Raw genomic sequence first — 21,003 nt, forward strand, 5'->3', positions numbered from 1 at the left:
ATGATTCATTAAATGATTTAACACTGCTGCCCTCTAGTGGTTAAATCATGTAATGTTTATGATTCATGAAATGATGTAATACTGATGTAACACTGCTCCGGTCTGTCTTTGTTCATCCTGCATCGCTCTGTTCTGTTCTTTAATGTAACGTTACTGGAGCGACGGAGCCTCTCCCAGCTGTTAGCAGACTGTTGTGCTAGCAAGCAGGCTCGCTCGCGAGCTGTACCCAGCATGCAGTTCGGCGGTGAAATTTTATAAATGTACAATTATTAGTGTTACAAATTGTTTGTGTCACAGACTGTTGTGTGTTAGTATTAGTTGTGGGTTGTTAATTGTTGTTATAAAGTTATGACCATGACTAGGGTTCCCTCTCAATACATATAACACAACTAGCGCTGACCGCTGTGCATTAGCAGCAAAGAATACGTTTAGCTGCTGTTGAAAGCAGACAGCAGTTGTTTTGGCTATGCACCGGTATAATGGTGTGTGAAGAACTCATATCATACGGGAAATTAAAACCGGTATACTGCCCAGCTCTAGTCTTTATTATAGTTTGGACAATTTTGTACCAATATTTGACGGGCCGGATTAAAAAGCCCAACGTCCGTAGTTTGCCCATGCCTGGGCTAGCGGCTAGCTGAGTGTCTTCTTCTGCTTATTGTTGTTAAACAACTGACTGACGCATTACCGCCACCAGGTGGTGGGAAGCTGTATTGTAACTGAGCGTCTCATGGAGAACAGTAATATCTCTGGTGTCTTCAATTGATAACCTATGCGGTCCCGCGGCCCTCACGGCCCACAGGTGCAAAACTGAAAGTTTTTTGCGGCCCTCTAGGTGGCGTTCGCGGCCCCATCGTGGGCCGCGGCCCCATGGTTAAGAATCACTGGTGTAACCAACCAGTGTAACGATGTGTGTGAGAGTCAGAGAGAGAGCATTGATATGCCATGTATGGAGAATTCTACGGTTGCCTATATGTGTCTGTGATGCAATTTCAATTCAAACCAGCTATTTCTGTGTGCGTGAATGAGAGAGATCTGCTGTTTAACTGGTGTTACATTTGTTTCTCCATAATGAACACATTTGGCTGCTGCCTTATTTATGTGGTATATCACAGACTCAATTACAAAGACTCACTCCCAAATCGTCAAATACCACACTCAGTTTGGTGTCTGGTACCGACACTTCCTTCAGCAATATCCATCCATCCATCCATTTTCCTCCGCTTATCCGGGGTCGGGTCGCGGTGGCAACAGGCCAAGCAGGCTGACCCAGACTTCCCTCTCACCGGCAACATGTTCCAGCTCATTCTGGGGGATCCCGAGGCGTTCCCAGGCCAGCTGGGTGATGTAATCTCTCCAGCGTGTTCTGGGTCTTCCCCGGGGTCTCTTCCCAGTTGGACGTGCCTGGAAAACCTCCAGTGAGAGGCGTCCAGGAGGCATCCTAATTAGATGCCCGAACCACCTCAGCTGACTCCTTTCGACGCGAAGGAGTAGCGGCTCGACTCCAAACTCCCTCCTGATGACCGAGCTCCTTACCCTATCTCTAAGGCTGAGCCCGGCCACCCTACGGAGGAAGCTCATTTCGGCCGCTTGTAACCGCGACCTTGTCCTTTCGGTCACAACCCAGAGTTCGTGACCATAGGTGAGGGTAGGAACGTAGACCGAGTGGTAAATTGAGAGCTTTGCCTTCCGGCTCAGCTCCCTCTTCACCAAGACGGTCCGGTGCAGCGCCTGCTTTACTGCTGCAGCCGCACCGATCCGTCTGTCGATCTCCCGCTCCATCTTACCCTCACTCGTGAACAAGACCCCAAGATACTTGAACTCCTTCGCTTGAGGTAGGCACTCAGTCCCCACCTGGAGGGAGCAATCCACCGGTTTCCGGCAGAGCACCATGGCCTCAGATTTGGAGGTGCTAACTCTCATCCCCGCCGCTTCACACTCGGCTGCAAACCGCCCCAGTGAATGCTGGAGGTCACGATCCAAGGAGGCTAACAGGACCACATCATCTGCAAACAGCAGAGAGGCGATCCCGAGACCCCCGAACCTGACGTTCTCCACCCCCAGGCTGCGCCTAGATATCCTGTCCATGAAAGTCACGAACAGGACCGGAGACAAAGGGCAGCCCTGGCGGAGGCCAACACCCACCGGGAATGTGTCTGACTTATTGCTGAGAATGCAGACACAGCTCCTACTGCAGTCGTACAGAGACCGGATCGCCTGTTGTAATGGGTCCGGCACCCCAAACTCCCGCAGCACCCCCCACAAGAACCCCTGAGGGACCCGGTCGAAAGCCTTCTCCAAGTCCACAAAGCACATGTAGACTGGTTGGGCAAACTCCCAGAACCCCTCCAGTAGTCTTGCGAGGGTAAAGAGCTGGTCCACTGTTCGGACGGAATCCACATTGCTCCTCTTGTATCTGAGGTTCGACAAACGGTCGGAGCCTCCTTTCCAGCACCCTGGCATAAGCCTTCCCCGGGAGGCTGAGTAGTGTGATACCCCGGTAATTCGAGCACACTCTCCGGTCCCCCTTTTTGAAAATGGGAACCACCACCCCGGTCTGCCAGTCCATGGGCACTGATCCCGACCCCCATGCGACATTGAAGAGGCGTGTCAGCCAGGACAGCCCAACTATGTGCAGCGCTTTCAGCATCTCAGGGCGGATCTCATCCACCCCCGGCGCTTTGCCACCAAAGAGCTTTTTGACTGCCTCAGCGGCCTCTGCCAGGGATATGGGTGAGCCTCCCCCTAGATCTTCAGGCGCTGCCTCCTCTGCAGAGGACATGTTGGTCGGGTTTAGGAGTTCCTCAAAGTGCTCTTTCCACCGCCCGACGATGTCCCCTGTCCGGGTCAGCAGTTCCCCCCCCTGCTGAGAACAGCCTGGGGTAAGCCCTGCTTTCCCTTCCTGAGCCGTCGGATGGTTTACCAGAGTCCTTCTCCATGGCCTCCCCGAACTCCTCCCATGCCCGAGTTTTAGCGTTCGCGACCTCCGCAGCTGCAGCCCTTCTGGCCTGCCGGTACCTGTCAGCTGCTTCGGGAGACCCCTGGGCCAACCAAGCCTTGAAGGTCTTCTTCTTCAACTTGACGGCTTCCCTCACCTCCGGTGTCCACCACCGGGTTCTCGGGTTGCCGCCACGACAGGCACCGATGACCTTCCGGCCACAGCTCCTAGCGGCCGCATCCACAATAGAGGCTTTGAACATGGTCCACTCGGATTCCGTGTCCCCAACCTCCCTCGGGATGTGTGAGAAGTTCTTCCGGAAGTGGGAGTTAAAGACCTCCCAGACAGGGTCCTCCTCCAGACGTTCCCAGTTTACCCTCACTACACGTTTGGGTTTGCCGGGTCTTTTCAACCGGTTCCCCTGCCATCTGATCCAACTCACCACCAGGTGGTGATCAGTTGACAGCTCTGCTCCTCTCTTCACCCGAGTGTCCAAGACATACGGCCGCAAATCAAATGATACGATTACAAAGTCGATCATTGATCTCCGGCCTAAGGTGTTCTGGTACCAGGTACACTTATGAGCCACCTTATGTTCGAACATGGTGTTCGTTATGGCCAAACCGTGGCAAGCACAGAAGTCCAACAACGAGACACCATTCGGGTTCAGATCGGGCAAGCCGTTCCTCCCAATCACCCCCCGCCAGGTTTCTCCATCATTGCCCACGTGAGCATTGAAGTCCCCCAGGAGAACTATGGAGTCGGTAGGTGGCGCCCTTTCCAGGACCCCTCCCACCGACTCCAAGAAGGCCGGATACTCTGAACTGTTGTTTGGTGTGTAAGCACAAACCACAGTCAGAGCCTTGCTCCCCGCAACCCGTAGGCGCATGGAGGCGACCCTCTCGTTCTCCGGGGAGAACTCCAACACAGCGGCGCTCAGCCGGGGGCTCGTGAGTATCCCCACTCCCGCCCGGTGCCTCTCACCCTGGGCAACTCCGGAAAAGGACAAAGTCCAACCTCTCTCCAGGAGCTTGGTTCCAGAGCCAGCGCTGTGTGTGGAGGTGAGTCCAACTATATCTAGCTGGTATCGCTCCACCTCCTGCACCAGCTCTGGCTCTTTCCCCGCTAGCGAGGTGACGTTCCACGTCCCTAGAGCTAGTCTATGCTGCCGGCGATCGGCTCGCCCAGGCCTCCCGCCTGACCCGCCGCCTGGTCTGCATTGCACCCGACCCCGATGCTTGTCCCTGCGGGTGGTGGGTCCACAGGGTGGCTGCTCCATGCTGTTTATTCGGGCTGAGTCCGACCGGGCCCCATGGGCGAAGGCCCGGCCACCAGACGCTCGCCAACGAGCTCCCCTCCTGGGTCTGGCTCCGGGAGGGTGCCCCGGTTTCCCTGGTCCGGGCGAGGTGGCTAAAGTCCGTGGGCTGCTTATCATTAGGGTCTTTTGAACCGCTCTTAGTCTGGGCTCTCCCCCGAGACCTGTTTGCCTTCAGCAATATATCATATATAAAAATCTAATGTAATACAATGCAGTAAGGCTCGCCGGCATTCTGTATTGCTTTCAAATATAAATTCTCCTGTGGATCAACGTTATCTCTTTATTGATTAGTTGACTAATCGGTTGTTTTAAGTCCTAGCTGACTAAGATTTATTGAGTCAGTTAGTCCTGTTTTTATCCATTTCAATGCTGAATGACTAATTTCCGAGAAACTTATGAGCACATCTCTGGTAAACACAAGATTTATAGTGGTGCTTTTGTGTGATTCTTCGTGGAGAAAATCTGTTTTAGAGATCGGTCTATTAAATCAATAGTATGAATGTTAGTCGACTGAGACTTTCCTTCCAAAAAATGTCCTTATCTCTGCTCAGTCAACACTCAGGAATTCATAATTTACTCCTCTCTCCTCTTTTGTGTCTTTTGTATGTGAAGTAAACTCATATGCATATGGCACCTATTTACCCCAATAAGGCATTTGAATTCATTCACCACCTCCGATTAAGTGCAGACCAGATCCACTTCATCATAAACATTCAAACCAGCAGTGTTATTTGTCATTTGTTGTGCTAGTGAGCCAAAACTATTGTTTTCACCTTTTCAACTGTAAAAGATATAGACCAACTCAAACTTCAACTTAATATTTCATGCACTGACTTTTGTTTTAATACCGTGTTTCTGTGTAAAATGGCTGCAGTGAACGCTGCCTCCTCCAGTCACCTCACACCACGCATAGCTGTCTTATTGATCGCTGTCAGTTTCAAGCAGTTTCACCTCCTTTAGATGCAAAGAGACAGTTCTCCAGGAAATAATTACCGAGGTCTGGACCTCGGTAATTATTCCCGTCAACAAAAGAATTTATCCACACTGGTCAACAAGCACTTCTGCTCCTGTGTGTGTGTGTGTGTGTGTGTGTGTGTGTGTGTTCACTCCAAACACAAGTTAGCTTAGATGTTTGTAGGGACAACCGTCTATATGCCCTTGAGACAACAATTGGAAGTTTATTTTGAAAAGACAATGCATGCTAATCTGTATGTTTCCTGTGAACATGGAGGTTTATTTTGAAAAGACTGCAAGTTTGCCCCCCAAACATACACATTTTTATAGTATAATATTTTCCAATGATAAAACACATGTCAAAAAGGCAGATTGTATGTGTGTGTGATAGACATTATTTTTGATTGGTTATTTGATGCCTTTCGCTTTCACGCTGCCATTTGATTGGCCACTTCCACAGAGGGAAGCAGCTGGGCGCTTAAGGGGGAATGTAAAAGTTAAATATGAATGCACGACGAACCACCTGAGCCTCCTGAGACCCTTTTATTTAAACCCTCCACCTCCATACACCTGTCCTTGTTGCATTGCTTATACAGGGCAACGTTTTCGGGGCAACTCTCAGGGGGCCACAGGATTGTAGTTGCTTTTTGTTGAGCCGACTTCAAGGGAAAACCAGACTTTTAGCCTGAAGGGCTTTACCTAAAACATGAAGCAAGCAGATGCAGAGTCAAAGCCTGGAGAATGGAGACTAGAGGAATATCTTGTTGCAAGGAGACATTTTAATAAAACTGAAACGATGTTTGTCCAGATCTAATCAGCAGCATCATTCAAGATTGAGAATTTTCATATAAGATGCTTTTTATCTCTCCTCTCTCCTTTCTGCTCTCTATTTTCTTTACTTCCCACTACTTCTCCCTCTCTTTCATCTTTAATTTCCTCCTTCCCTCTCTGCCTCCCACCTCTGCATTTCATCTTTCACCTCTATCTCCGTCTCTTTCCCTCCCTCTGCCTCTAAATCTCTCATTTTCTTTATCTCTCACCTCCACCATCCATCTTTCATAAGCTTTTTTTTTTAACCAGGCTAGAGCAGTAAACCTGTATATACACAGCCTAAATAGCCTCGCTGTAAAACACTAAATACATTCACTTTAACAGCCCTGCAGTATACCATTGATGCCAACTACTGTGCATTAGCTCTGCATCTACTGACAGCTACATTTCTGCGTCAGACGGTTCATTGATGTTTTATCCAGAGCTTTCAGTTTGAAGTTTGCCTTTTAGGAGCTACTGTATATCCTCAAGGAGCACAGATTATTTTATTTCTTTATATATTTTGCAATATCGTACTTCCAAGTTCAGCTGTGTAATACAGAAATAGGTTATATAGCAGCTTACACAGTGGGAAGGCAGACAGGGGGAAGAAAAGGTTAGAGAAATGGTCAAATCTCTTTTCTCCCTCTGAGCACAAATGGATTAGATGATGAGTTGTGTGTGTGTGTGTGTGTGTGTGTGTGTGTGTGCGCGCGCGTGTGTGTGTGTGTGTGTGTGTGTGTGTGTGTGTGTGTGTGTGTGTGTGTGTGTGTGTGTATCAAGCCCCTAAACGCCAAGTAACACCAGCAATACAAAATTGCTCAGTTAAATCCACCCTGGCACCGGGCGATATAAGACGTTATGGCGGATTGCGATAAAAATACTCACAATATGTTGATCATAGTGAATTTCAATTATCGATATAAGCATGAAGATTGTTACATGTGTGACGTGAAAAAAAAATAGTTTGCAATCGTTGTAGAGAAGAAAAAGATAGAGCCTCATTGAAAGAAATCTAGGAATTATCACATATGAAAGAACAGACACACAATGTTGCTATTTATTTATCTATCAGTGACCTGCCAATCACAGTAAGCCCGCCCTAAATCACACCCTGCTTTATGGTCTGTTTGACTCTAAATGGACCATAATTTACTAAATGAACATCATGCTGTATTGAAGAAGACTTGAAACTAGAGATTGAGACCATAAACTCATGTTTACAATGTTTACTGAGGGAATAAATCAAGAGAGCAGTAGAGTCATTTTCTCATAGACTTCTCTTTGCAAACGGAGGAGTCCTTCCCTGCTGGTCAGTAGAGAGAATGCAAGTTTTAAGACAACTCCGTCTGGTGTGACATAAAAATGGTACCAACTTTAAGTGTGGCTTTACCTATGTGAGCATATATCAGTGTGTGTGTGTGTTCTACTTCAGTGTGCATCAAGCCACAGTGCTCCCTATATATAAATGCGGACAGATTTTTGATAACATGCCAGTAAAGCTTTTTAGCTGAGTCTTTTTGTCAGCTCAGATATACTAAGTGCTCTCTCTCATGCTCTTCATTACTTTCACTCTGTCTCCGGCCCCATCACGTCCTCCTAACCTCCTCCTCCGCCCCTCACTCCCTTTAACTTCACCACCACCACCTCCTCTTCCCCTCCTTTTGGCATTTGTTTTCACGCCGCCTCCTCTTTGTCCTTGTAACATGATGTTGGTGCCTCTCCACTTACAAGTATCTCCTCTTTTATGTGTTTTTTGTCCTTCCAGGATTCTTTCCTTACTCCATTCCCCCCTCGCTTCCTTCTTCATATTCCCTTTGTTTCCTTAATTGCATCACTTTTTTTCTCCCCATTCCCTCTTTCCTTTCTTTCCATCATCCCCTTTCGATGTTCCTTTTTGTTTTTCTTTGCATTGCTTTTCATCCCATTCCCTTCCTCTCTTTCTCTTAACTTTGTCTGTCCTTTCTGTCAATCCATCCTTCCTTCATCTTTCTCCTCCTGTCTTCTTGCCTCTCTTCTTTCCTTTGATATCCTTTGATTCACCAAACCCTCTCTCTCCTTTCACTTTCCAAACTTTCCTTCCTTTACTCCCCCATCTACTCCTCACTTCCTTCTTTTTCTTTCACTCTTAATTTCACCACCGTTCTTTCCTTAGTGTGTCTTTCCTTCTGTCCCCCTTGCTTCTCCTGTCTTTCCTTCCACTTCCCACCCCTTTCTCTCTTCTTTCTTCCTTTCTTCACCCTATTGTCTTTCCTCCTCAAGTCTCCATCCTATTTAAATCTTCACCCCTTCCTTTATTAAACCTTCTCTCCTTCCGTCCTCACCTCCTCCCTCGTTCTCCGTTTAATTAACCTACTTGATGGTGGTAAAGGCAATGATATAAATTGTCAAATACAATACTACGTTTCTCCAGGCCCCCCTCGAGGTCTTGTGCATTTCATTTTTTGGCTCCGGTATGCGTTGGCAATGTTGCATTTATTCATGACTGTTCTCTAAATGTGATTGTTTTTTATGCGATATGTTGCATGCACGTTGCCTCCTCGTGCTCACTCACTTTTTCCCACTTTCCTTCCTTTCCAGACTGGCAGGTTGCAACGCTGGCCCTGTTGCTAGGGGGTGGAGCCCTGGTGCTGATGTCATTCCTGGTCGCTCTGGTTGCCGTGTGCATCGGAACGAGACGGCGATTCTACGCACCCGTCGCCTTCATGCTCTTCGCCGCAGGTCAGCGCACACACAGTACTGGGTCGAGGGCCACACGTTCATTATGCGCTAAAACACACACACCTAATGACACACACACTTAATTAGCCAATTTAGACAAGGTAACTGGAAGGTTGCCGGGTAATCACATTGGAAAGTGACATGCATTTAAATGATAATCCTTACTTACTCATTAAATAGGCACACACACACTCTCTCACACACAACTCCCCTCTCTCCCTCAAACTCATTTAGAGAGAATCTTATTTTTACGAGTCGGGCCCTGCAGGGTCACGCCTGTCCCTTTAATTTCCCCAGTCAGCCCCAAATCTCAAGTTGGACAACCGTCAAGTTTCCACATTCCCTCCATTTCTAACCTCCCGGAATAATTGGCGAATTCATTTTTTTTAGGCGTGAAAGGTTTCATTTTGCAAAGCTGGATGTGTTGCCTTCTGAATCATACTGTGCAAACCACAGATGAGATTCAGCACTGCAGAGGAAATCTTATTTAAAGGGACCGTGTAGAGATTTACATATTACATGTGATTTCTCATGGACTCATGGTCTTCTTATCCCCAAAAAATACTTTCAAAGCATGTATGAGAATTGAAAATGCATAAACGGATTGGAATTAAACCTCCTTATTACTTTTGGATTGACATTTGACTGTTCATTCATACAATCATTTTGCATGCTGTGGTGATTTAGAAGCTTTTCTGTCTTTAGCCTCAACAAAGCAAACAGACAGTGTGCCATTACCAGCTTAAAGACATAAAAAGGTGCAGTGTGAGAAGAGCCACAGGTCCCAGAAATATTTTTATAGCAGTCAGTGCTGCTTGATTTATTAAAATCCGAACATTTAAATCTTGGTTAAAGTACGTATGTTTTAGCGAAAAGATCCTATTTTCCAAAGTTTTCTAAAAATGTTTTATCATGTGACTTGACGGAAGTTTCTTCATATGGACGTTGCTACATATATATACATAAATCCATACAAGAGTCAGAGTGTATTACCTACAGCGACTTAGCTGGTGGTCGGCATGCTCCCAGCTTTGAGAAGCAGACAGGAAGCTCAGCAATGCACTGCTCTGGACGCCATGTTAGTCACACAGTAACAAAAAAATCAAATCAAAGTACCAAAAATCATCTCGTGTGCTGATGATGAGTTTCATGTCCATCTGACCCTCGGCAGGGCTCCAATGCCATGTCACCTTACGCTGTCTTTGCAGGAAATGAATAGGACTTTTGCTTCCAGATCCCTGGATGCTCAAAATCCCTGCTATTACTGCAGTGGCATCTCACCAGTAAACCTGCACAAGAACACAAATGTATGTAAAAGATTTCAACATGCAAACAATCAAAAAAACAGAGCTGTCAAACAGCAGTTGTTTTTGCCTCTCTGAGATATCTTAAAAGCCGAGCACGAAGGCGAATTGTGTTACCGATGGACTATGAAGAGAATCCTCGGTGAACGATAGATCACAAACACACTAGACAACTAATACCTTCTTTAAAGCTGTTTTTCACGCCGTCTGTGTTAATGTTTGCGTGCTTTTTGGAGATTATGCATTCCGTGTTGTTGTTGTTTTTACACGCAGGAAAGTGCCAGAGCTCATTTATGTTCCCGCAAGAGGAATTCTCTTTGAAGAAATAACCATTGATGTGCTCTCCTTTGTTCCACCGCCATCCATCTCCCCCCCTCCCTTTTTAAAAATCTATCTCTCTGCCACCCCCCTTCATCCTTTCCTTCACTTGTCCCGTTTCCTTAAGTCCACCTCTCTTTCTCTCCCCTGTCTCTTCCCCGGTTCACCCTCTGTCCTCCTCTCCTCCACCATCGTCCCCTTCCCTCGCCTCTTGCCCGATCAAGTTTGATTTATTTTGCTCTTCCAAAATGTGTCCGACGAACTAAACGGAGCTAAATGACATTCCCTCCGGGCTTGCGACTCTCTTCTCGAGCCAGTCGATGCTAATTGTTGAAGTGTATTTCTAAAGTGTTTTGTACGTGACTGCTAAGAAATGTAAAAGAAAAAAGTGTATGTGATTCATGAACCCAATCTCATTCAAATTTGCAGCAGACTTGCTTTACATGAGAGAAAGTTTGTTCAGAATATCTCTTTGATTCAATAACTGAGGACAAACATCTTTCTTCCATGTTGACTCCATTTGTTTAATCCTACAGACGTTTTTTTTTTTTGAATTGCTAAATTAAACAGTACATACATATTTAAAGGAAAGGTTCAGACTGTATGTATATCCAGGCAGACAGTATGAGAAAAATATAAGTATGAACCTGAAAAATGAGCATATGTCCCCTTTAAGACATGATACCTTGCCTTGGACTTATCGTCTGCGCGTCTCCTCCAGTTGTCCTGCAGGCCTGCAGCTTGGTCCTCTACCCCATCAAGTTCATCGAGAGCATCAACCTGAGGATCTACCACGAGTTCAACTGGGGCTATGGCCTGGCCTGGGGCGGGACCATCTTCTCCTTCGGCGGAGGGATCCTCTACTGCCTCAACCCCAAGAACTACGAGGAGTATTACTAGCTCTGATTGAAAGTTAGAACCCTACATCCTGAGGGAGGTATTTTTTTTTTTCTTCAACGGCTCAATCCCAAGAACTGTAAGGAATACTATACACCGTATTTGAGCAAATAAATGTATCGCCACAAGCTTCCTCCCTGGGTGAAATTCTAGGGGTTGATACTGCTTTGGGGGGGGATTTATTTTTCTCCCCTCATTCAACAGAGCGCTTAGGCTACGTATTTTAATTCATAGCCCTAACATCACCAGGTCGGTCCTGGGGAGGAGGTCGAGGGTGGGTGGGAAGGAGTTGTACTTCAATCCTAGGACTTGGAGGACTGACAAGCCTTCAGTAACAAAAGGATGGAGGTTAATGGTGACGATCCCACCTCCGTTCTTGCTCCCCCCCCGGACTAAACTGCAAGTCACTTGTAGCAACCCAACTTAGGAGACAGGAACGTGAGACTGGTAGGCTTTTGCCGTACGTTCACACACGCATGCACATGCAAAGGCACATGCATCGCCACCCGTCAACATCAAATCCTACCGCTGGGCGTCAACAAATCCGAAATCCAACCCCCCAGACTCTCCATCCGTGCATCACTATCAGTGCTTAGTTAGGAGTGTTGGCATTCTTCTTTAGTTTTTTTCAGAGTCCTCTGGAGCTCTTCACAAGGACGTGGAAGAGGATCAGACACCACGCTTTGTGCTTCATAACCTTTCATAAGACAATTAGATTCCTCATGGGGGGAAGGTGTCAGGTGAGACGGGGGGGGGGGATAAAATATAGACACTCCGCTCAATATTCCGTTATCGACCCACTTTGTCTGTTACCGTGGCAACCCACAGGGTGTGCACATGCAGCTGTCGTGATTGATTAGCCGCGGTCGTGTGGTGTGAGACGGGGCCGCGCTCGGCTGCCTCTGAAGTGTCCGCAGCATTTTTGATTCCCAATGAGCTGAGCTTCTGCACGCGGTGACGCTCGGAGCATCCTTCCTCCCCTGTTTGTCGATAGGAGTGTCTGCTATACGTACCCACAGACAGATACGGCCTCCGGTGGGCATGTTTACATGCACATCAATAGTTGAAGGAAGTCAGCATCTGCAGTTGGAGCGCAGTAATGATTATGGACTCAGCTGAAGGATGTAAAATCACAGAAACACCTGTGGAGGGCTCTGACTTTATTAGAAAACCCCGTCGGCCATGTAGACACCTTTGTTTCATTTCTTAAAAGTTGCACAAGTAGCTCAGGTGGAGCTGAAAAGGAAGTGTGGCCTTTTAGCTTTCAATCAAGAGGCTGGACTTCGCTCCCTATTTGCCACTTACTGCAGTCCACTATACTCAAGCGTTTAGGTTTCAGAGGGGTTTGTGTGTGTGTGTTTGTGAGCTGTTAAGTAAGTTACGTAGCCTACTTATTGCTCGTTACATAAAGTGCATACTTATTTTACATGACAAACGTACTCATTTCAACAATAAACCTAACTAGGTTGTTGAGTAAGTGAACCTAAACTACGGTGGAAGTTTATTTTGAAAAGAAACTGTATGCATGTAATGAAGGGGAATCTGAAACACCGTCCAAAGCTGAGCGACAAAGTTCGAAGCGTAGGGGCACTGACCGAGCGGCCATATTTGACGAGTTGGGAGTTAGAATGCGTTGGTTTAACCTTACTTAAAATCACATCTTTCATTTATGAAGTTACGTTATGATTGATAGGGTAGAGAACAAGAATCTTGAGCATCAATATGCCAAACATGATCTTTGAATGACATTCAGTTCTTGTCTATTTAGGAGAATCTTAGTTTAAATTTGAAATTAAGATATAGTTATTATGGATATTGTGGTATAGTGGATATATGTCCACAGATCTTCCTCTCATTGCCCTAACTGTGTTTTCAGAAATTTGCATTACCTGCATTGGTGCAGACAAATTGTAAAATCAAAATCACCACATAATCTAAAGAAGTACTTAACTCACTGTACCAGGATGACGATCAAGGACGCAAATAGACGATCGGCTAACTCCAGGTATGAGGAATCAATGCGTTACTGTGTGCATGTAAACACAGCCACTGAAGCTGAAACCAGATCAGCGGATCTACCGATGAGTTCAGGGCCTCCTTTCATTAACACCAGACTGCTGGTTCCTTGTCTACAGTGAATGTCAGGGATCAGCCTGAAAAGCATCTGTTGGCAGATTCAAATATCACCCAAGTTGTCAAATAGCAGTATTATTGTCTTATTATATGGTTGCTGGGATTTATAGATGTGCATAAAGACAAAAAGTGGGATTGTTTCTTACATCAAAGCATCAGCACCTTACAGAAAAGAACATCTGATAATCACTGAGTTCATGTCCCAATAGGCGGATTTACATTTAAACAGTATTTATCTCATTTCCACTGTTTCCCCTGCCCTCTGGGTTTGGCTCTAATTGTGAGTTGTATGGGTGGTAGCCATGGGTGCAATGCAATGTCTGGGTGTAAAAATGGATGGAGAAGCAAATAAAATAACTTCTATACAGATTTTATGGGGCAATAAAGCAGGTGATGACGCAATTTTTTGCTTTCATAGAGCAAAAACCTTTTTATGTTTTCTATCTCAGCCCCGTGTGCTGAGTTACTTTCATAACCCCGTGATCTCCATTCTTCCTTCTGCAATTTCAAAAGTCAAATGTAAAATAAGAATTCTCCAGGTGACATTTCGGAGATACAGGCAGCGTCTTGTTGGTGCTCTACATTGTCACATATTTACCGTGGAGCTGTCGAGCAGCCGTTCCTCCCAAAAATAGGATCCAGGCTGGCTCCCTCGCCACCTTAACAAAATGTAGAACTGTGCAGCCGCCCCGCGATTCATGCAGCTGACAGAAGTCCCGTTATTTGAAATAAACTGACAGGATGACGTTTACCACGGACACAATTGTTTCCTGTGTTGTTAATGAGCTCTGCCTGTCACTCCAACAGCGTTGCTTCTAAAATTACCTCATTCAAGTTTATTAACGACTGAAATCTGATGCAACTAGAAGAAGATTTGGTCACGCATTAGATTACAGCCAGCAAATTACAGTATAATTATGTAATATATATAGGGTGTGCATACAATACAATGGGTACCTATAGTAGGATAACTATGTACAAGAAAAGAGGCGAAGAGGTTAGGAAATTAAGGGTCCAGCTTTGTGTCATAACTTATATTGCTTATAAGTATTTTTTTAATTACTGAGTACCTATTTAACAATTACAGGGTACAGTAATATTGTTGCTGGGTAACAAAGCAGGAAAAATGGTAACAATACTGATATTGAAATTAGTTATGTTCTCATTTATTTTGAAACAAATATAATGGAGTACTTAATATTTCTTGAAGAGAGTTAGTTGATACCACTCTGATGTCTGTACTCTAAATATGAAGCCATCAGCTGGTTAGCATAGCTTATGTTAGCTTAGCATGAAGACTGGAAACAGGGGAAGAAGCTAGCTGTGTGAATTACAAAGTCTACCTACCAGCACCTCTGAAGCCCACTACTTATGTTTGATTGTTTAATCCGTACAGTAAAAGATTTCCCCGGGTCTTTATGCTAAGCTAAGCTAACCACCACATGATTCATTACTGGAGTACAGTAATAAAGTATTTAATCCAATTTAGGATTTCTCTGACGTATGAAACTAATGTCAGAGAATAACCTAGACCTGCTTCAACGTAACCCCTAAACACGTCTCCGGGTCATTTGTTTGTTGGTTTGTTGGTATGTTTGTCATTAGAATTACGGAAAAACTACAGGCCCAATCATCACAATAACAGGGCAGACACACGCGTTGTTTTCCACTTATGGAAACGTCCTTGACGGAGGTCTGCGCTCTCCGATTGCCCTTCTAGTATATTGTCATTGGTACCATGCATGTACAAAATATTTACACTGTAACTTGTAGGCTGTAATGTAAAGTGTCACTAAAGAATAAATCAAGGGCAAGATGTGGTAGCGATTAAAGTCACTTAATCTCACTTTACAAGCCTTTTCAGACTGACATAAACCTCATGCTGTAAATTCACAGTATATATCCTACTAATTAGAATTGAGCTGGTGTTATATGAAAGTAAGGTTTTCTGAGGGGAACTTCAATGCTTTTATGTGGATTTTAGTGACTGGATGTCCCCCATCTTTCTATTTAGCACTGAGTGAAAACAGAAACAGTGCTCACCGTTACACCCATTATTCCATTAGCCATACCAGCTTTATGGGTCAGCGGCTGACTCTCAGCATGTGACCCCGCTCTTCAGTAATTTATCAGTGTGAAAGATGTCACAGCTTCACCGGTTCAGTGGCGGGGCTCCGGTTAATCAGTGTTTAGCTTTGTTGGGTCACCGGATTTTCAGTCAGGCCGTGGATGAAGCACTTTGTGTCACCTGACTCGGTGCTGTTGTCGCTCCATGGCCAGAGTGAAACAAAAGTCCTGACACAATGACAAAGGACTGTAATCAAGATCATCACCAGTGTGATATACGATATGGTCGCTACTGCATTTAATACTGTGTGGTTACAGCTTAGTAAGGGTATTTTTACTGCCTAGAAACGTCTCTGTGCTTTGGTGGTGTAGAGGAGCCTAAGGCACTAACACTGTAACAGACCTGGGTTAAAACTTACAGGAACCTTTTTTAATATCCCCAAAAAAACTGAAAACATTGTTGATTTAGAGCGTGGTAATTCTGAATGTACCTGCCAGACACATAAACACTCTAAAAGGAGATAAATCCCCTTACACATCAAAGATTTACAACTGTAGCTGCTGTTATTATGATGACGTCTTTTATCCAAGATTCAAAGAGACAACTTCTCCTAGCTGGTGCCTTCAGGAACGAGCAGATGCAGTTAAAGTTGCCGCGTGTTTTGGTTTCTTAATTAGGTGCCGGAATCAATGTCGTGTCAATTGTAATTATGGGATTTCTAAACGACAATGCAAATATGTTTGCGCCCAGTTTCAGAAATGACCTACATGCTTTGATTTTTAATGAAGCACTTAAATGTGGTTCTGGGTAAATAAGATTATTTGTGTTGAGGCCTCTCAGTGGGAACCACACACGTTAACACAACTCCCCTTTAATACGTTATATACCTGTTATTTGTGGCCCCAGGGAGTCTGACCCGTGCTGGTTCCTTGTATGTTTTAGCCCAGCTCTGACTCCTAGTTATTAGCATTTGTTTGGTTATTAATTTACTTATGAAAATTAGAGGCTTGCAAACAGAGACAGCTCTGTTTTATGCATCATCTCCCAGTAGACTGGAGAGAAACACTGTCTATTGATGTGTGCGTAGGGATTTAGGAAGTGTGTATGAATGTGTGTGTGACAGAGAGAGAAAGAGTGTGTGTGTGTGTGTGTGTTGGCATGTTTTAGATGCCATTGTAGAGATGTCAGTAATCAGCATTTATCTCTTTGTACGTTGGCACATTAAAGCACTGAACAGAACGTCTCCGTCTCACTCTCCGTCTCATTTCGTTGACACATACTCTGTCTTTTGTCCTCTGTTTTTTTCAGCTCTGAAATGATCACTGTCATGCTTATTTCGCTTCCAGTGTTATCTAAATTAAGCACAATATACACTACAATAATACACTGTAGTTTCCTGGTATGCTGAGTTAAAGTTGTCAAATAGAGCATCCTGAAAAAGGAGAGCCACCACTAGGTAGGCCCAGGGGACTAACTATAATATATCTAGGTCACGATATTCTGGTTGGTATCTTTATTTTAAAACATGGTGTATTCTTTCTGACCTTATTATTCTGGTAATGTCATTGATACATTATGAGGTGTAAATGCTGTATGTATGCTTTTAGTTGCAATGTCCGTTATGCTGATGACGCAGTCTTGTTTGCCATTGGCTGAAACGCAAACCACACTTTCCCAGCTTACAGTCTGTCTTCGTCTACCTGCATTTGAGCTAGTTGTTAACTCTAAAGCATTTTACAACAATGGAAATCAGATTGATAGAGTCAAACATAAAGAATACTTAAGTTTACATTAACAGTTACATTTTTCTACAAAACTCATTCTTATTTCAGGACAGAGCTTGTTTCTCCTTTAACAACAGAAAAATACACAATCCACTATACAATCTACTCTGGATTGTGAACATGGGCTGTATGCTAACGCTGCTACCACTACCCTTAAATACATTTGTGAGCATAAGGTGTGGAGCGCATCAAAATAGTCGGTGGCGCTAAGTCTCCAGTTGGGTGCCATTAAAGCATTGCAGAAGAAGTGGGCGCAATGAGATGATGTAAGTATAAAAATAATTTGTAACTTGCAATATTTCACTTTTTTTGTGCACAAAAATAAACAGCTGGATGGCTTACAGTCATACTTGGGGGGGGAAATCTTTCGATCATTGTCAAAGGTTACTGGAAAATGTATTGAACCTAATGCTATGATTGCATTGTTCGCTGTAACTCCAGCTACAGAACCACTCCAATCCGTAGAAGAAGACTTCACAGCTTTTGTCACCCTACTAGTCAGATGCTTGGTACCGCTCAAGTGGAAATCTCCACTACCTGCTTTGCATATTCCAGATGATAGCCAAGGTGTCCCGTCTCTTTTGCTCTCCACATGGATTATTTGCCTGCATGCAACCAAAGCCCGCTGCAACGTGATTGGTTGATACTACACGGACTCCAAAGGGCACCAGAACGTTTTCGATACCAAAGCTTGTCCCGTTGCCTACAAATTCTGCATCCATAAGCGAATATCTGCTTACAGAGATTGATGGTTCACGCCTGTACACCACTTCACAAGGTAAGAGCTAGGAAAGCTCAGAGAAACTGCATATTAACAGAGTTTCAACATTTAGCCTGTTTTTATTTGTATTTCTGGCTGAGAAGGCCTGTGAGTGACAAGAAGAGCTCAAGAGGTGCTGAGTGAAGTGAAGTGGAGTCTGATTGCTGCTGTGACAGGCACACTTCACTGCAGGGAACGCCAAGATCCCTGCAAGAGAAAAGGATCTCGCAAAGTCACATAACAGTCGGTGTTAATGCGACAGTTCCCAGGAGCCTTTTTTTCAAGGAGTCTGTGTCGCACAGTATAATGGGACATAACATATTGCTCTTGTCACCTGTCAACGAGATGCAACAAATAATTGTGTTTTTTGACTGCTGAAAGTCACAAATTGCCTCTGAAAAGTGCTGTCATTGCTTATTCACAAGAAAAAGCAGGTATACCTTTTACAGATACACCAGTTGGTTCATTGATCCCTCTTTAAAATAATGTATTTTATTTATGTATGTATGTATATATGTACAGTATGTATTAATTATTATTTTAATTTTATTTTATTCATTATTATTATTTATCATTTATTATTATTATTGTAATTTGTTCTGTTGGTAAGACAATACACTTTTCTGTGAACTCTAAATATGAAACTTTATTATTACAAAATATATAATTATTGTACTTTCTATTGCTTCCCATGTGGAGAGTTGTGTATTACAAGTCTCAATTTTTTTTTTTTTTTTATGAAAAAAGCAGACAGCTAAATTACTGAGTAGAGTAAGCGCTAATTTTATTGCACAGCGGATGAACGGGAAACTCCAGCAGTGACATGGTTTCTCTGCCAACCCTACTGCTGCCAAAAAACCCTCCAGGAGATTCGGAGGTCTGTTGAGGAGCAGCACGCCTTTTCCGCCTGGATTAGCTCTCATCAGCACAGTCAGTACCTAATGTCTACCACACTCTGTGTCATTTAGCACCAGACACATAATCAGTGGGTGATTTGACAACAACACACTGGACCATTTCCATCCTCTTGCGCTATTTATATATTTTTTAGAATCAACTACAGCTCCTTTCTTGTTAACTTAGCCGTGGAAAACATCCAAGACTCACTGGCCCAGTTTACAGTAGAGGTTCCTACTGTACTCCCTATCCTGAGCTCAGACTGCCCCCTGCTGTCCACACTCTGCCATGACCACCCAGAGCCAAACTCACCACCTACATAAACGATTGACATTTATCTGGAGTCCTCATTTAATTTGAATTACTCAATGGACATTTGATTTTCATATCTGGACTCAGTAATTGTTTTTCTTTCGATTGAATGTACATTTTTAGTTTAAGACGGTATTTGATTATGAACCATACACTTTTGATTTGATTTCTGATGTTTGTGTCAAATACAACTGTCTTAAATTATAAAACTTGTTTGGGTTTTGCTTATGTTGCATTTTGTAGCGGGGTTAGCAGGCTAGTCGGGTTATCTCTCCAACTGTTCAAAGTAACATTTTCTTAAAGTGACAGTGTATAAGTGCTATTATTCTCCCGTCTGGCGCCCAACTCCTACTTTGGATATTTGAGAGTAAAACCTGCGCTACAAGAGTATTAAACGCCCCTGAATATGAGTTTATTTCCCATGAACTCCTGTAGTTTAACTTCTCACCCTGCTGCAGTGACGCATGTACTCCGTGACGTCACTGTCGAGCGTGATTCCAGGCGCAACAGGCTCAAAACATATATGAAAAAAATGTTGAATTTCCAAAAGAATGAGAAAGTAAAGCCAATGTCAACAAAACTATCAGTGTTACTGTGATTATTTTTTTTACTGTGAGTTTACCTTAACATTGCCAAGTGGAGCAGCTGAACATAGGTTTTCTCCACCCCTCCCTGTCCCAGCAGCGCACCCCTTGTCCCTGTCCAGACAGCAGCTCCAGACCGTCGGCTGCTTGGGATGCCAGTCAGTGCCGAGGTTTCTGTTTTTGGAACACTTACAGTGTAGCTGGCAGTCTGTGTTCCCAGAGCCACGCCTGGATCCATCACAACCTCATATCTAATAATAGCAGGCTCATAAATGCACAGCGCGTCGTGCGTAATGGAGCCATTATACAGTAACCAATCCCTTCTTTCTGAACAGCCAGGGAATCCAAATTGGCTATATCAGTTAATCAGCAGATCTAATAATAGTAAGTGTGTATCAAAATGTCAGTTTCTATTTTACCATGGAGTTCTTCCAACTTTCCGTGTTGCTCAAAACTCTGTGACCCAAATCAACGAGCATCAAAGTGGCCAACTAAACTCATGTGTGTTGTGGGAGGAATTGTGATGCCTGGAGGAAAAACGACACTTTGGTTGTGGCCTGTCACGTGACCACCACCCACCGGAGGTCAAACTGGTTGACTCACCTTGATACTAGTGCTTAACTCTTCGTCCCAGTGCGGAAATAAACACCGATGCGTCCGCTTGGTGTCGGGTTTTACGCATGGCGTCCGCAAAACGGGACTGGGGCCCCGCAGAGACCACCTCCTGGCATCCTTCTATTTAGAGGTGCGAATGCCCCCCCCCCCCCCCCCCGAATCCCCCCCCCATCATACACACCTGCTCCTTTCCCTCTCTCCCTGTCCGACAGACCGGCCGGTCATTCCCCTGTCTTCGTCCTCCCCGTCTTCACCCGGAGCTCGGCTCTCGTGTCACCCTTTTGCGCTCCACCTTTTGGCTGTTTATTCTGGATTTGTACTTTGGGTGTCCTTTCCCCCTTCTGGTCGATTCAACTTGTCCGTTCTTTCAACCCTCCCCCCTCATTATAAAACTTTTTTACACCCGGTGCCCTGTTATCAATGGCGGAGGGTGTGCGCCCCGAGGACTACTGCGACGAGCCGGTGGAGGACGACTTTGGAGAGATCATCAAGTGTCGATCTGGTAGGAGAGCAAAGCTTTCCACGTGAGATTGTGTGTGTGTGTGTGTGTGTGTGTGAGAGAGAGAGAGAGAGAGAGAGAGAGAGAGAGA

The 21,003-nt window shown here is 44.7% G+C and overlaps 2 protein-coding genes across 5 annotated transcripts in view; both read left to right on the plus strand.

The window, feature by feature from the left end:
* Nucleotides 1-19,771, plus strand: part of LOC116386189 (transmembrane protein 47-like) — a 27,475-nt gene extending 7,704 nt beyond the window's left edge. The window contains exons 2-3 of the mRNA XM_031852226.1: nucleotides 8,601-8,741; nucleotides 11,085-19,771. Coding sequence (XP_031708086.1) covers nucleotides 8,601-8,741; nucleotides 11,085-11,263 — 320 coding nt within the window. The 3' untranslated portion in view covers nucleotides 11,264-19,771. The remainder of the gene's footprint in view (nucleotides 1-8,600; nucleotides 8,742-11,084) is intronic.
* An 859-nt stretch (nucleotides 19,772-20,630) lies between these two features.
* dmd (dystrophin) overlaps nucleotides 20,631-21,003 on the plus strand; it is a 214,565-nt gene continuing 214,192 nt past the window's right edge. For 2 of the 4 annotated variants that reach the window (XM_031852205.1, XM_031852208.1), the window contains exon 1: nucleotides 20,631-20,915. In XM_031852205.1, coding sequence (XP_031708065.1) covers nucleotides 20,834-20,915 — 82 coding nt within the window. In that variant the 5' untranslated portion in view covers nucleotides 20,631-20,833. The remainder of the gene's footprint in view (nucleotides 20,916-21,003) is intronic. The other 2 variants (XM_031852207.1, XM_031852209.1) reach the window with 1 other exon arrangement.

This window comes from Anarrhichthys ocellatus, unplaced genomic scaffold (genome assembly GCF_004355925.1).
Source record: "Anarrhichthys ocellatus isolate YVR2014 unplaced genomic scaffold, GSC_Weel_1.0 scaffold12, whole genome shotgun sequence".
Classification (NCBI taxonomy): domain Eukaryota; kingdom Metazoa; phylum Chordata; class Actinopteri; order Perciformes; family Anarhichadidae; genus Anarrhichthys; species Anarrhichthys ocellatus.